The sequence below is a fragment of the Ictalurus punctatus genome, chromosome 14, assembly GCF_001660625.3.
Source record: "Ictalurus punctatus breed USDA103 chromosome 14, Coco_2.0, whole genome shotgun sequence".
Lineage (NCBI taxonomy): Eukaryota > Metazoa > Chordata > Actinopteri > Siluriformes > Ictaluridae > Ictalurus > Ictalurus punctatus.
Window position 1 is genome coordinate 20,833,843 of NC_030429.2, and position 16,297 is coordinate 20,850,139.

Genomic DNA, 16,297 nt, shown 5'->3' on the forward strand with positions numbered 1-16,297 from the left:
CTGTATTTGTTTAGATAATATTTTTATAGTGGACTTTTCACTTGCCTGTTGGGCATCAGGATCTGTGGTGAGTTGAGTTGCCCTGGAAGGCACCCTATTATTGTTCATTTAATCATCAGTTCAGATGAAACATTGTGCTCGACTGCATTATCACAAATAATAAGAATGTGTACTAGATCGGCAAATGGTTTAAGCACTGCATTGGAAGACATTTCCTTCTTCTTTTCAGAAGACCAAGGGTTGATCGCTCTGACATCATCCGTTGTATAAAGTCCTGTCAACCCAATGATATCACCTGTGTGCTGGACCCTGTTCACTCTGTCTCACACACTGTCATCTCTCTGCCAACATTTAGAGAGTTCACTAAACCAGAAGGTACACTATTTCAAATACTTTTATCTGAATTATATGATTCTTTATCACCAAAAAACATTGACTTTCAGGTCGAGACACAAGGATTTCATTCCATTTTCAGTGCCTTTAAAAAAAAAATTCTTTTAATTCTTATTTCTCTTGCCAGAAATTGTTTTCCTGAGATCCATAACCCCATCCCACTATCCACATATGGATACCCCAGAGATCGTCTATGACATTCAAGAGGGAAACATCCAGAACTCGTTTGACATCATTAAACGTTTTGAACATGGCATGATTGTGGGTAAGTGGCACTCTGGCATCTGCTTAACAATGCCCAATGATCACAGGCTGAACCCTGGGGCCCAGTTCTCTGGAAATTTAATTTGCCTCAAGTGGTTTTCTGACCTAATTTTGCATTACGAAAGATTCTCCTGCCTTTTTTTTTTTTTTTTTTTTTTTTTTAAACAAACCAATTGCATATGTGTCTCTGTGTGGGAGAGAGGGACAAGAAGACTGAGAGGCTTGGAAACAGCATGTAGATGCTTATTCCACTTAGGTGATCGTGACACCACTCTTCCAGCACTGGTTCAGTTGATGATAGGCCTTAAGAGTCTCTTGCATCTTTTGTGGTCACTTCAGCTTTTACATGGCCCCTCTAGAGAAAAGCTGTTCATGTTCTGTTCATCCATTTAGATGAATGAGGCACTTTTTTCACTCACTAAGTTCATGGACATTTTTTTTTTCTCTTGTGGCAGAGCTGACTTCACTTGACTCAGTGACTGCTAGCTTTGTTTATTCATGTCTGCTTAGAAATATCCCCAAACCATTTTCAGGGACCAAAATGTTATTGTTGTAATGTCTTCCTGAACTGGATGGGGGGGGTAAAAATGCAAGTAAAAATGCAGAAGACACTTGATCTTCTATTATATGGGTGAGTATTTGTTACAGGAAGGTCACATGAATTTCTGGTTAAAGCTTTCACAATAATGGTTTATGATAATACATCAAGGAAGGCTCTCAAAAAACGTTAATCTGCCCAGACATATGTACATTCATTGTGTCAATCTGGTCAGTAATAACAGTTTTGCCTTTTTAATAGATGAGTTACCCCATTATTAAACGATAATAGCCGATATCTTTAAATGCCCCAAATCAGAAGGTAAATGTTGATGCTGTTGGTAGAGTCAAACAAAACATTGCACATAATTGCAAGTAATTCAAACAGCAGGCAGCCATAGTTCTGTGGAATGCTAATATCATGTCATGATGTGTGATTCATGCAGTTGCTCATTGTTGCATACTTTTCCGTCTAGTCCTCTGTAGTGTCTAGCTTGGCACATGAGCCACAAAGTTGGCCACCACATAAAAACCTCATCTGCCTTTCTTGTGAAGATCCCCATTTTCCCACATGCAGAGTTTCACTATTAATGCAAAGGAAACTGTGGCTCTTTCTTACACCAAGGACCTACAGTGGCTTAGACAAAGACAGAGGTATCACAAGTCTGAGCAATTGTACCGACAATGGATAAATTATGAAAATAGCATATGAAATAAATTTGCCAGTGTTCACAAAAAGTCTTAAAAGCCATTTTGTCAATAAATAAATAAATAAATAAATATATCCCATATCCTTCAGTTGTTTATGATAACTGAGATTATGAAATTCATTTCTTAAGTTCTCCATTAGTTTTCATTTCTTGCAGTGGCACATTATTACAGTCAATTAGAATTTCCTTATTGTAAATATCTGGTCACAACTAGATGTGGCTAAGAAATGTCCTTTTCGTTTTTGTTTGGAGTTTTCTTCTGCCAAGAACACACATGAAAAGAGAGAGCATCAGTTTCTTCTCACATCCATCACTGTCTGAACTGTGGAAGGTTTCTCATGGCTCTCACATCTGAGTGAAAACACTGCCGGCATGGACAGTTAGAACAAACTGCAAAACTAAACCTTGCTGAGGCATCAGAATTAACGCCTCTTTTCAAGTGAGGAATGAGATGATGTAAACATTAAGCTAGCACCTTCAGTTTTGTCTGTTTGTTTTGAACACCATTAATTTACTTCTCTGGCCCCTCATCCTCATACAAACTGTCTGTACGTTACATCCTCTAAGGTACGTATGAACAAAATGTTTTCCATATTGGATGAGACTATTTAATAACCATATGTTGGATGCAGATCGTAGGGACGTGTGAGACTTTCCATGCACACCTTTACTTAACAATCCCCTCTGATATTATCTAATAAAGTACTGTTACATCAGACCTTTTCTTCTGCACATGTGCTCATATCACACTTTGGCAGGATCCACCAGTGACATAACCATAGCAAAAATTTAGGCGCAGAGAAAACCGCACACTTCTGAGTGAACCCCCCCCCCCCCCCCCCCCGACTGCCATGGTTTTAGGGAATCGGCCAACATCCGAAAGAACGATTGCTGAAAAAATGAAACCAGTTGTCTCTTTGCGTAAGGGGTTCCAGCTTGGCTGTTCTCAGGCTGAATTCATTTTTATTGTGATTAAAAGCATAAATAGATAATATGATTAGATAATCAAGATAAATAAATGAAAATAAAATTTCAGAACACTTGACAGGGATGTGCACCTGTGGTATGATTCAGCTTCAAATAATGAAATAACTTTGTACTGGAATGGCATCATGGTGGGAAGTGACTCAACAGACAGGTTGTCTGTGCTACTGTCCTTCACACAAACCAAAGGAATTTAATGTAACCGTGTTAGGCTTTCTGAATGGATTGTGTGTGTTTGTGTATGTGTGTGTATGTGTGTGTGTGTGTTTGTGTGTGTGTCTGTTTATAATTTCTTCGGTCTATCATTGACTGCTACCACTTATTAAAGTAACACACAAAAGAAATAAGAATGTTTTGAAAGAAAAGTATATAAGTATATAAGAGTCTCCAACTGTCATGAGATCCATAATGATGAGTAAATAATGTACAACTGAGGGGTCAGGAAATTTTGCTATATATAAGCCAGCTTACCTTACATTAGTAAATCCTACCTTGTCATACTATTCTCAGGCTGACTTCTAGTGGAAACTCTGCATTCACCAAGAAAAGCTGATTCAATTTTGGTTATTGTAAAAGCAATAGGTTCACCAAGGCTAGAAAAGACTGCCGTCACACACGTCTTTTGGATTCGACACATCAGGGAATGAATCACAAAATGGCATCATTAGGTAGACGACAAGTATTGCCAATTTCATGAAGACTCCTGTGCCTGTCAGAGTAAGAATTACTATAAATAATTAAAACTTGGGTTTTTCTACTCTGGTGGTCCACAGCCTCCACAGACAGATATCATTCACTGACTGAGCTCAGTCAGGGAGCCAGGGCATCCATCTCAGCAGATTTATCTTCTGCGACCATTCAGAAAGGGAATATCAGGTTTATGATTGAAAATATGTGATTTTATAATTTGTAATAAAACATTTTCAGTAATTGCAGTTCTGCATGATTATGGATATAACACTGGCCATTAGAAGTCTGGGTTGTAGGGTTACTTGAGAAGGGGACAATAACCAAACTACAGTATCATCTTACTGACAACAAATTGTATTTTCCATTCATGCTTTAATCTCAATCAGTGGAGCATGTGTTGTAGAATTTAATGTGTAGTTTGAACACTAAAAATAACTTCCATTTTGTGCATTTGCACATGGTGATTTATTGTTAATTGAGCTTGAGAAATCAACCATGCAACTAGCATTTTAGACAGAATAGGCAAGGCAAAAGCTATGTTCCTTTTACAGTTGCTGAAGGGTGTTTGTATAAGATGGCCACACTGCCCATAGCACGCCTACCCAGGCATTTTGTACCCTCTGTGGTGGCCCATTGGGGATAGCTTACTGGACTTTCTATTGTAGACTGAACTGTGGTATTTGCCATTTGGGCTTTTTCCAATGCCCTTTAGTGGATAACTTGTTGGCTAGCATGTCATTATCCAATACTGCGGTTAGGCAACTCATACTTTGCATTTGTCCTTAGTGTTAAACCTGCTCATTACAGATCCTGTCATATACTTCTTTTCCAAGCTAGTGTAACCATAAAACCATAAATTGTACTGTTTACATGTAAACCTTCACTGGCGAAGCCTTTATAGCCAGGATTGACAAATGCTTACTGCCATTCACCTGATTTTTCTTTGTGGAAAATGCTTTGTTTACTTTCCCAATACTGCTGTAGATTGAGAAGAAAAATATAGATTCATGGAAAATGACTGAAGAAAAAAAAAAAAAAAACCTGTGAACTTGAGTTAACTGGTCTTAATTTAAAAAAAAAGAAAAAGAAAAAACCCTCATATTTATTAATATGATCAATTAGCGCAGACCAACATTTTTGCATTTTCTACAGTATGTAACGGAACACTTATCATTCATTGAGTATTAGGAGATATTAAATATTGCTGCAAGCCCAACAAATAAAACTCAATGCCAACAGCATCTAGTCTGGTCCTTCTTGTTACTAATTTGTCTTGAATATACTCACATATAAATATAAATGAAGGACCCTTGTCCCTGTTGGAAGAAATTCCAAAATCTGATCAGTTCATCTGCTTGATACAATGATAATTCAGTCTAAATTCTACAAACAATGAACCACTTGTTCTTGAGTTCTTGCTATTGTGAATCTAGGATGGACACATTAATGTATGGACAGATACCACAAAAACATAAGGCCTCTACCCCCTAGTGGTAGAGGGATAATAAAACGTCGCTTTGACGATATGCACCAAAGTTGCACGTTACTGATGCACAGCAGGAAAGAGAATCACTTGAGAACTTACTATTCTGCCAGCACTAAGAGATCATTTCAAAACATTAAGCATGTAGTTTACAGTATGTCCACAGTCTCACAGTTTGATCTTTTGTTGCGGTTAACATTCTTAAGGTTTTGAGGTTTGTTTTGGTCACTTTGGCCATCTTCTATCCTTCTGATATTTGTTTTTGTTGGTATAAAGTTGTGTTATGAGACTTTTCAGGATAACTTGTAAGAACAAGTTAGAACATCAGAATCATGATGGTGATGATATGACATGGCTTACTTAGTGAGGGTTAAAGTGGAAATTTTAGCTTTGTATCTGCAGATTAGCTAATGTCATATCCACTTAACTTGAATCTTCTAATCCATAGGAGAAGGGTCTGTCAAAATAAAATATGACTGAGTTTTTGTTTGTCTGTTTTTACATAGCCACTTTCATAAGCAGCAATATATTTTTTTTTCATAGATACAGTATTATACGGTTCATTTGAGACTCTACAATAATTCTATTACAGTACCAATGTTTTATATATATATATATATATGTAAATGTCTTATAGCTCTTTAATATAGCCTATATTAATAATAATCCTTAATAATTTTTTGTGTGAAACATGCATGCAATTTATACACCACATATTCATTTTATAAGAATTGCATATGATATATGCTACAAGATCCATATAGGAAATTTATATTTATACTGGAGCACTTGCCTTTATGGTAATATTCTTCTAAAATTTAGACTAAGGGTTGTATATTCTTTCTTCTATTCTCTGCAACTGGGATGATCAACAGTACCATACAAAACAGAAATGGGGCATTCATCAAAAAAAAAAGAAAAAAAAAGAAAGAAATGCTATCAGTCATTGCTGTAACTGCTGCTCGCGTGTTATACTTGCTATTAGAAAGGCACAGTAACTGTGAACATTTTTATTAGTTATTTTATAGATACCTGGAAACAGGATGCTTTTATATTTGGTGTATCATCATTGTAAACCTGGATTTAAATTTGAAGTGACATTAAAAGAATTTTAAAAGTATTCAATTTACCATCATACCACCTGCAGGCACACTGTTATAAATACTTATGACAAAGTATTTACTTATGTATTTACTTGTACATGCATGCTTTATTCTGCTATGCATACACCTATCAGCCATAACATTAAAAGCACCTTCCCAGTTAATGTGTTGGTTCCCCCTGTGCCACCAAAATTGCTCTGACCCATCCTGCATGGACTCCACAAGACCTCAAGAAATCTTACCTCAAGTAAGATTTGTTTGTCCAGCACATCCTACAGGTGCTTGATCGGATTGAGATCTGGGCAATTTGGAGGCCAAGTCAACACCTTGAACTCTTTGTCATGTTCATCAAACTATTTCTGCAGTGTGGCAGGGCACATTATCCTGCTGAAAGAGACCACTGGCATTAGGGAATAACGTTGCCATGAAGGGGTGTACTTAGTCTGCAACAATGTTTAGGTAGGTGGTACGTGTCAAAGTAACATCTACATGAATGCCAGGACCCAAGGTTTCCTAGCAGAATATTGCCCAGACCATCACGCTACCTCTGTTGGCTTGCCTTCATCCCATAGTGAATTCTGATGCCACATAATGCGATTCATCAGACCAGGCCATCATCTTCCATTGCTCCATGGTCCAGTTCTGATGCTCATGTGCCCATTGTAGGTGCTTTCAGTGGTGGACAGGGGTCAGCATGGGCACGTCGACCAGTCTGCGGTTACGCAGCACCATATGCATCAAGCTGCGATGCACTGTGTGCCCTGACACATTTATATCTTAGCTAGCATTAACTTTTTCAGCAATTTGTCCTACAGTAGCTCTTCTGTGGGACTGGACCAGACAGGCACAACCTTGACCCATGGCCCTGTTGTTGTTTCACCACTTCCTTGGACCACTTTTGGTAGGTATCAACCACTGCATACCTTGTCAAAGTCACTTAGATCCTTATACTTGCCCATTTTTCCTGCTTCCCACACATAAACTTCGAGAATAGACTGTTATCTTCCTGCCTAATATATCCCACCCATTGACAGGTGCCATCATAATTATATAATCAATGTTATTCACTTCACTTGTCAGTGGTTTTAATGTTATGGCCGATCAGTGTATGTTCACCTACTAGATAGAGCTAAGCTAGAAGTAACAAATGTTTACTCAGAGAGAAGAAAAAGAGACAGTAAACACAACAGAGTTGACTGCAGCATACTGTTATGTTATAGTTTCTGGTAACGTGGAATAATAAAGAGATAGCGTATCATTTCAACCGTGTGCTTTTTAATAACAGCAATGTAAGCCCACATGCATCAATGCACATTCCTCTGACTTCATGTGTTACACTCTAAAGTGTCCCCCACTCCCCAGGTCTACATATCATGTGCAAACAGTTACACCACACATAGCATGTCTGTGTTTTCCTATATTCTAACAATAACACATGCAAACACCACATTTGGTGACACTTCCAGTGCTATTCCCTTCTCTGTTTCTATCATCTATCCTGAAGAACATTTGATTGCCATTTACAATGTTCAGCTGCGAAGTAGCACACCATTCCACTACTTATATTGGGTATGGATACACAAAGAATCTGCTATACATTAGAACATGATGCAAGACCTTTTAGGACTTTAGAGCATGCTGGGGTAGCATGGGCATGTCCTAAGTCTCAATGGGCTGTCCATGTCCATCCCTGGGGGGTGTTATATCAGCACAATCATGGACCAGGTGGTGCTGGATTCATTACGTGGCTCTCCTCTGGAGACACTGGACAAGGCCATCCAGCTCATAGAAGATCATCTGGTGGTGTTTCATGGGGCAGGTGGCCCATACTCTGCAGCTGCAGGTGAAGTGGTATGGCTCAGGCAGGTGGGGAGCCCCGGTATTTCCAAGATTGATGTCTCGTCACAGATGTGGGAACATTGGTCCAGCTCCCTGATACACCACAGGCTTTCCTGATTGATCTGGGAGGTGCCACGTACTTCTGAGTATCCAAGGAGTTACATATCAAATTTATGCATTCAATTTGCAACCAACCCTTGATATACCAAAGCCTGATATGAAGGTGGGGCAATGAAGAAGGCATGAGGATATACACAAATATCCATGGCGTCTGTCACTATCCAATTCCAGGGACAAAAGCATTAAATTGGGGAAAGGGCAAGTCTTTGGCCTATTCATCCGCTGATTTTGGGAATGAGTTGATTGAAATACCAGGTGTTCATAAAAATTATGCTAGTGGATGGGTCCTGATATAGTGTAGCAAGGTGTGGCATATATATTGCTCTCTCTAGAAAGATGATGCTCAGGCCAACAATGATAGATCCAAGTCTGACCATATGCTCTCTGTGAGGATTCCCCTCAGGGAATTCCCTTTGGAGCAGTCCTGCAACAAAACACTGAGACATATGTTTGACCACATAAAAATAATTAATGGTCAGTTAGTACAGCTGAACACCTCCTGTCCTACCCTTATTTTTCTATTATTTGAGAGAACCAAGGCATTTACAGGACCAATGTCCCATCACAGGCATGGGAACATTGCTCCAGCCCCCTGAGACATCCACAGGCTTCCCTGATTGACCTGATATATACTGCTTACCTCTGTGTATCCAAGGAGATAAATATCACATCAATGCATTCAGGTTGCAAACAACCCTTGATCCACCAAAGCCTGATGCAAGGTGGGGCACTGGACCAGGCATGGTCATATGTACAAACATCCACTTCTGCCTGTCACTATCCATTTGTAGGGACAAAAGCAGTAGAGGAAGTGGGAAGTCCTTAGCTTACCCACCCATTGATTTTGGTAACCAATTGAAATCCCAGGGCTTCTTAAACATCATGTTAGTGGATGGGTCCTGCCATAGTGAAGCAAGATCTCAGATATGTGTGGTTATTGCTGGGGAGGTGATGCCAAGATTAACAATGGCAAATCTATATCTGGCCCCATGCTCTTTGTGAGGATTCCCCTCAGGGGTTTCCCTTTGAAGCAGTCCCACAACAATATCATTTTTGGTCAGGCATTTAGGTCAGGACGAAACACTAAATCATCTCATGGCACAAATACTCAAGGGCATCAGTTTGTGTAACTTCTGGTGGATTGTGCAGTGCAGTATCGGGAAGCTGTGCTTCTCCATAACATCTTTGCATGCATTGAAAAGGACATTAAATAGGACTTGTTGCTAGAAACTGTAGATATTTTTGAAACCCAGCTGCCCACCTATGTTACTACAGATGCTTCAGACTTGGTGGTGTACTTAGTTCACTCAGCCAATACTGAACATGTGTTTGTCTTTGCAGCCCAGATCCTGCCTCCAGCTGAGAGGAAGTATTCCGCTTTTCTGTGGAAGCACTTGAATGAGCTGTTGGAGAATGTCTCTGTGGGGGAATTATGCACTCTGTGCAGGAAATTACTACAATCTTGACATAAAAAGGAACAGATTATATGAATAACTAGATGGTCAGTGCACCTACTGTCCTACTCATATGTTATACCATCAAAGACAATATTAATGCTGGCCACTCTTGGCCACTTTCTAAATATGGTCTTTGGACTAGCAGGCCAAACTATTGCAAAACAACATGTTTTGGATGTGACATCAAAAGGAGATTCAAAACCCATTTAACAAGCCAGGATACTCCTGATTAAGAGTTAGTAAAATCTTTTTTCATGTATCTGTGTCACTGAAACGTTAGGGTTTGTCAATAAATTGCGGCAAAAAAGAAAACTGTGACATTAGCAGCCACCTGAGTTCATTAGGATCTTGCTGCACAGGCGCTATGAACTGCAAGACATTCTAACCAACTATTGCATAGAGAATATTATTAGAACAGCTGCTCTAAAACTAGTTGTACGACTAAAAGTGTATTCTACAACATCTACTAGTTGGGCATATTTAAACCCATGTAATGAACAGTTATTGTATTTTACATTATCACATTATACATATACATTATTGTGCACATTGTCTAGATTATACTGTGCCTCTGTGCACCTTTGGACATTTTTGCAATTTCTAAATTTGCTTACTCACATTGTTCTTTTTCTCCATATTGCATGCTTTCCCTCTCTCTCTCTCTCTCTCTCTCTCTCTCTCTCTCTCTCTCTCTCTCTCTCTCTCTCTCTCTCTCTCTGCTCATAGATTACCTGCTGTATAGTAGCTAATATTTTGTGTTATAGCAGTCTTGATTTTTCTGGTTGGAGCAGTTGTAGATTCGTGTATATGTATAGGGCCAAAGCAATAGTTCAAGCCCCACCACCATAAGTTTGCCCCTGGTTTTCAGTCTTGATCTTTGCTCTGTCTCTCTTTCATTTGGACTGAAACTTGGCCTCAACCCTTTTATGACTCAGTCTCAATCTCAGCTATTTCTGGTCTTGGACTTGTCTTAGACTTGAGAATGGGGGTCTTGACTACAGTGCTACTATGCGCAAAGGGAAGATAAAGTCCAGGTGCCAGATAAGAACCAGTCCTCTCCCAGCTTCACACAAACACCCCAAAGCCAACTTCTTGTCATGGAGGTAAAACCTTGTGTAGTAACTCCCTGGTTGCTCAGAGGAAAGAGGGGAGGTCCACAGGGGCCTAGTCAAGGGAATAGAGGCAGAGGCCCAAGCCTCTGGAGGAGTAAGGGCCTCCTTTTGTTTATTGCCCCCTCTTAGGCACCTGTGATTTCATCACTAATTAGTACATAACTTCTGTCTGTGCAATCCTAGAACCCTGTAGTCTATTATGTAATCACTCAGAACATGCATCTTGCACTGTATTAGAGAGCCCCTAGTGTACGGAAGAATGGATTCGAGGGAGCAGAGGGCAAAGAAGTCATAATCTGAGCATGTACTTAACACACCACTTGTATGAGGTTCACACGCCCTATGGTATATACTTTAGAGTTTACCCACATTTACCAACAGTTAACCAATGTATCACAAAATCTAATATAACTATGCATGTGAACAGAAGGTGTAACATCCTAAAATCTATACAAACGATTCTGTCTGTTACTGTTACTTGTTTCCTGTTCTTGTTTCCAGATACCTGCCTCAGCACAACTTGTTAGTGCTAGTTAAACTGCTTGACAGGCCTTTGGAAAAGGTTGTCATAAACATTGTCAGATCAGTCAGTGCAGCTACATGGAACTGCTGTTGTGCTATAAATTTAGTAATCAACTAAAGCAAGTGGCCAGAAATGACTTTTGCATTACAGGCCACAGCTGATTTAATTGACACATTTCTTGTCACACTTTTCTTGTCCTTAGTAGAGAAAGAAATTGGATCCAGAAGGGTTTACCCCAGTGCTCAAACCACTTTCTGTAGATGGACTGCTTAGTTAAATCACTTCCGTTGTGATGGGAGGAAGTGGAGAACCTTATGTCTTGCCTACTTCACTAGTGTCACACAGACAAGTGCAGTGTAGACTGCCAGCCATTGTAAGTATGCTCCCAACCCTTGCACAAAGGGGTCCAAAAAATGCTAAAGGAGATGTCTCTCTAGACCACCTATTTGGTGTAAAGACTTTGTCTCAAAGTAAGAATATCAAAGAACAAAAGAACAAACAAACACAGCGTGTACTGTTATTGAATATACTCTTACATGGTAGTTGTGTTACTAGAATGAAGATAAAGAAACAAGTCTGGCAGTGATATGAGTAGTTGAGTAATATCTGAGTTATTTTCATAGCAAAAGATTAGTTTTGCACGTGTCATAATTCTAGGATTACAATATTTGCTTTGAAGTTCTGATGGTCAGTAGTTCTTGAAGAAAAATGGGGGGGGGGGGTGTCTGAGAATAATACATGCAAACCTCACAAAGATATTTATGAAAACATATGGTCAGAATACTATAACTGAGTAATATAAAATTGTGTATTTTTCCCCTCTTAAAGTGTTTTTTTTTTTTTATGTTTGACTGGTCATGTCATCACCCTCATATGGCAGGGGCATGTAGGAAATAAATATTGTCCAATCAGTTGTCTTGAATTTGTGCATCAGTACATAAGTATCATAACACAACCTCAGGTAAACAAAAATCGTTGTCCTTTGAATTATGTATTATGTTAATCTGACAGCAAATCTGACAAAACATTGTGTGACACTTGATGCCTATTGAAATAAGCCTTATAAACCTTGACAATTGTTTACATAGTTTCATTCATTCATTGTTTCATTCACTCATTCATTGAATTATTATTATTTAATAACAGTTTCCTTAGCACAGTGAATGCTATAATAGTTAAATGAGACTCATAAATGTCTTATCAGGTTAAAAAGGCCTTACATTGTATCACCATCATCATCAATAATGACAGTATAGTGCTTATTTGCAAAAGAGTTGCTTGTATCTTCTTTATGTTTGACTTTACTTTGTTCTTCTCAGGTGTTGTCAGACAGGTGAAGCCCCTGGTTGGACCTTTGAGCACAGTTCTGAAGCTAGCCATGAATTATGTCACAAATGGAGTCATCTCTCATCGGAATATCATCAAAGTTCACATCTATGTCTCTGAATTCTGGTTTTAAATAGATTACACCTAGCTATCATTTAGATGTCTATTTTTGAGCCTTAACTATGCACTCTAAAATTGTCAAAATGCTTGCATGCCACAAGATAATACAGAGTATAATAATAATAGGTAAACCTTTATTTTGATAATCTAGTTTAGACTGTCTATAAACTGTCATGAAGCAGCATAACATATCTATATTTCAACAGCATGTCATAAACAATAGCAATAGAGTCCACTGGATTCAGAGTGACTGGATCTGAAATTGTGTAAGAACTAGAGATGAGTTGCTAATCAACAGATGATCTAAACATCATCAACCATATATTGGATTATCCAGATAAAATGAAAGCAAATGTGATAGTCTATACAGTGTTTATAGATTATCTACTAAACATTAACAAGCATAAACTCATCTCTTTGTTGAGAATTTGTTGATAGCCTCATTCTTCACACTCAGTCTGCAAACCAGTCATTTGTCACAGATTTGTATAAATTTGTCTTACTCAGTCTTCAGATGGTCACCACTTATTTTTACATACATTATTACAAAATGCTGTTTTTTTTTTTTTGGTTGCTAATTTTATTATATTTTTTCACGTTTCTCATTATGTTGAATTAATTATCATTCAGTCATTCATTCATTTTCATTAACCATTTTTATCCTGGTCTGGGTCAAGGTACAGTGGTGCTTGAAAGTTTGTGAACCTTTTAGAATGTTCTACATTTCTGCATAAATATGACCTAAAACATCATCATTTTTTTTTTTTTTTTACAAAAGTCCTAAAACAAGATAAAGAGAGCCCAGTTAAACAAATGAGACAAAAATAGTATACTTTTTCATTTATTTATTGAGGAAAATGAAATATGACATATTTGTGAGTGGCAAAAGTATGTAAACCTCTAGGATTAGCAGTTTAATTTGAAGGTGAAATTAGAATCACGTGCTTTCAATCAGTGGGATGACAATCAAGTGTGAGTGAGTGCCTTGTTTAATTTAAAGAACAGGAATCTATAAAGTCTGATCTTCACAACACATATTTGCTGCATCTGGGCCAGGATGGCTTGACATCATTAATGGAACAATGATTTCTGAATTATACCTAGGAAAATGTCAGGACATCTGTAAGTGAACTGAATCTCAAGAGAAAGTGGGTTATGCTGCAAGACAACGACCCATAGCACACAAGTCGTTCTACCAAAGAATCACCAACATCCCAGAGTTGAAGCTGCTCTGTACTGAGGAACGGGCTAAAATTCCTCCAAGTCGATGTGCAGGACTGATCAACAGTTACATGGAAACATTTTGTTGCCATTATTGCTGCACAAGGGAGTCACACCAGATACTGAAAGCAAAGGTTCACATATTTTTGCCACTCACAGATATGTAATATTTTAAGATTTTCCTCAATATATAAATGACCAAATATAACATTTTTGTCTCTTTTGTTTAATTGGGTTCTCTTGATCTACTTTTAGGACTTTTTAGGTATGAAAATCTGATGATGTTTTAGGTCATATTTATGCAGATATGTAGAACATTCTAAAGGGTTCACAAACTTTCAAGCACCATTGTAGATACAGAGCCTACCCCAGGAACACTGAGTGCAAGGCAGCACACTGAATGGCACACCAGTCCACCGCAGGTCACTATGCACAAACTTTCACAAACTCATTCACGCCGAGGGGCAATTTAACATAGCGAATTCACTGCCAGAGAAACCAGAGGATATGTACATGGACATGGGGAGAAGATGTGAAACATTGCACAGATAGTAACCAGAGCTCAGGATCAAACTGTCACCCTATAATAATAATAATAATAATAATAATAATAATAATAATAATAATAATAATAATAATAATAATTATTATTATTAGTAGTAGTAGTAGTAGTAGTAGTAGTAGTATTAAATTCATAATGCATCCATTTTTTGCATCTGTTTTGGGGAATTAGACTGAGACATTGGGAGTTAAAGCTTGTTTTTGAGGCAGGTGGACCCATAATGCTATTGTATGAACAAATAGTTGACTGTTCATTCACTAACTGTACACTTCTGTATACAACTGTTCGTTTCACTATGAATGTATAATTAAAACAAATGTTATTTCAAGGTGTTTTCCTAAAATGTGCCTAAGCTACGTAGTCTAAAACATACTCAAACCCAAATGTTCCCACACACTAATAGTTTTCTTGGTATAAATGAGTAATTCAATTATTACAAAGGCTTACAATTTGACCATAATTTAGTTGGGTTGTTTGAAATCATTACTAAATCAAACTTTCCATGTAACTTGGCTTGGTTGCCTGCACAAATAAAAGCCCTCTGTTTTTTTCTCATTGGTCAATTTAAGACATGCATAAATGCCAAAAATGTCCGCAAGTTCCACAATCCTGTTGTTCACAAACTGACTGCAATCATGATATGCTATGCAAACTCATATTATGAAGTTCAATTCTGCACTGGAAAATACATATAGTACAGAAGGCTCAGAAAGCTTATGTGTGACCACATCCCTGCCAGCGGGGGCCACTGAACCGAGACTGTCTTTTCTCAATGTCAAGGGACATGAGGCAAGCAGCTCTAGCTCATTTGAGCAGATGGAGGGACTAGTCTGAACCATGGCTGGTTAATCATCACTGTGGTTGGGACAAAAACATTGCTGACCAGCACTTCAATGAAGAAGCATAATGTCCTTGACAAGTAAGCATACCAGAAAATACAGTTTTCTCGTAAACTTTAGCTGGTAAATGAGGATAAATTTTTGCATATGGTTTAACTTAAATGTTACAAATGTTTGTTAAAGTTAACTTATTGGGGTGGCAGGTGGTTTTGCCATGCAAATATAATTTATTACAAAATTGTTAGCTTTGATTAAATACATTTAGTCATTATGCAGGAACTACGGCATTTTCTCATTATCCAAATCTATATAAATGCCCAAGAAGTGTCAGAACAATGAACCAAAAATGAAAGAGAACACTCCCCACCCCGCAAGAAGAAAAGAGAGCATGTGTAGAGCCTTTATTCTGCTATGCGTAGAGTAGCTGGTAGCCGCCACAGGAGGAATCAAATTGTCACTGAATTATTGCAGGGCAGCAAACCTGTTGAAAGTGTGTGTGTGTGTGTGTGCTCGTGTATATTGATATACTGTTGTTGTGGCCAGGTGGTGGTCTGGGCATGCGTATGTAGATGTATATGTGTCTGCTTGAGTAGTGGTCAGAGCACAGGAGGAAAGAGGTTTTTTTTGGCTGTGGAGAGAGGTGAAAAAAGAAAGATGGCAAGGAGAGTGAAAAGAGAGAGAGGGAAAGAGGGATGGGGTGGGGGGTGGGGGGGTGAAGTCCAGTCTTTCCAGGGTCGATTGGGAGAAGGCCCAGTTCTGGGCAAGCAGACTATATAGGGTCATCCCAGTCACACACACACACACACACACACACACACACACACACACACACACAGACACACACACACACACACACACACACACATATACCACAAAAACACACACACACACACACACACACGATATGCGCACATTTGCACAGTGCAGGCACACACAGCCTGTGCGTGCACACACTCACATACACAGACACACACACACACAGTCCTTACCCTGTGCTTTTTTCCTGGCCAGAAC

The 16,297-nt window shown here is 38.6% G+C and overlaps 1 protein-coding gene across 2 annotated transcripts in view; it reads left to right on the forward strand.

Moving 5' to 3' along the window:
* The window catches only part of fbln1 (fibulin 1), a 30,194-nt gene extending 15,422 nt beyond the window's left edge, over positions 1-14,772 (forward strand). Inside the window, exons 15-17 of one of the 2 annotated variants that reach the window (XM_017486110.3) lie at positions 230-375; positions 521-658; positions 12,535-14,772. In XM_017486110.3, coding sequence (XP_017341599.1) covers positions 230-375; positions 521-658; positions 12,535-12,674 — 424 coding nt within the window. In that variant the 3' untranslated portion in view covers positions 12,675-14,772. The remainder of the gene's footprint in view (positions 1-229; positions 376-520; positions 659-12,534) is intronic. The other variant, XM_017486111.3, reaches the window with a different exon arrangement.
* The last annotated feature ends 1,525 nt before the right edge of the window (positions 14,773-16,297 follow it).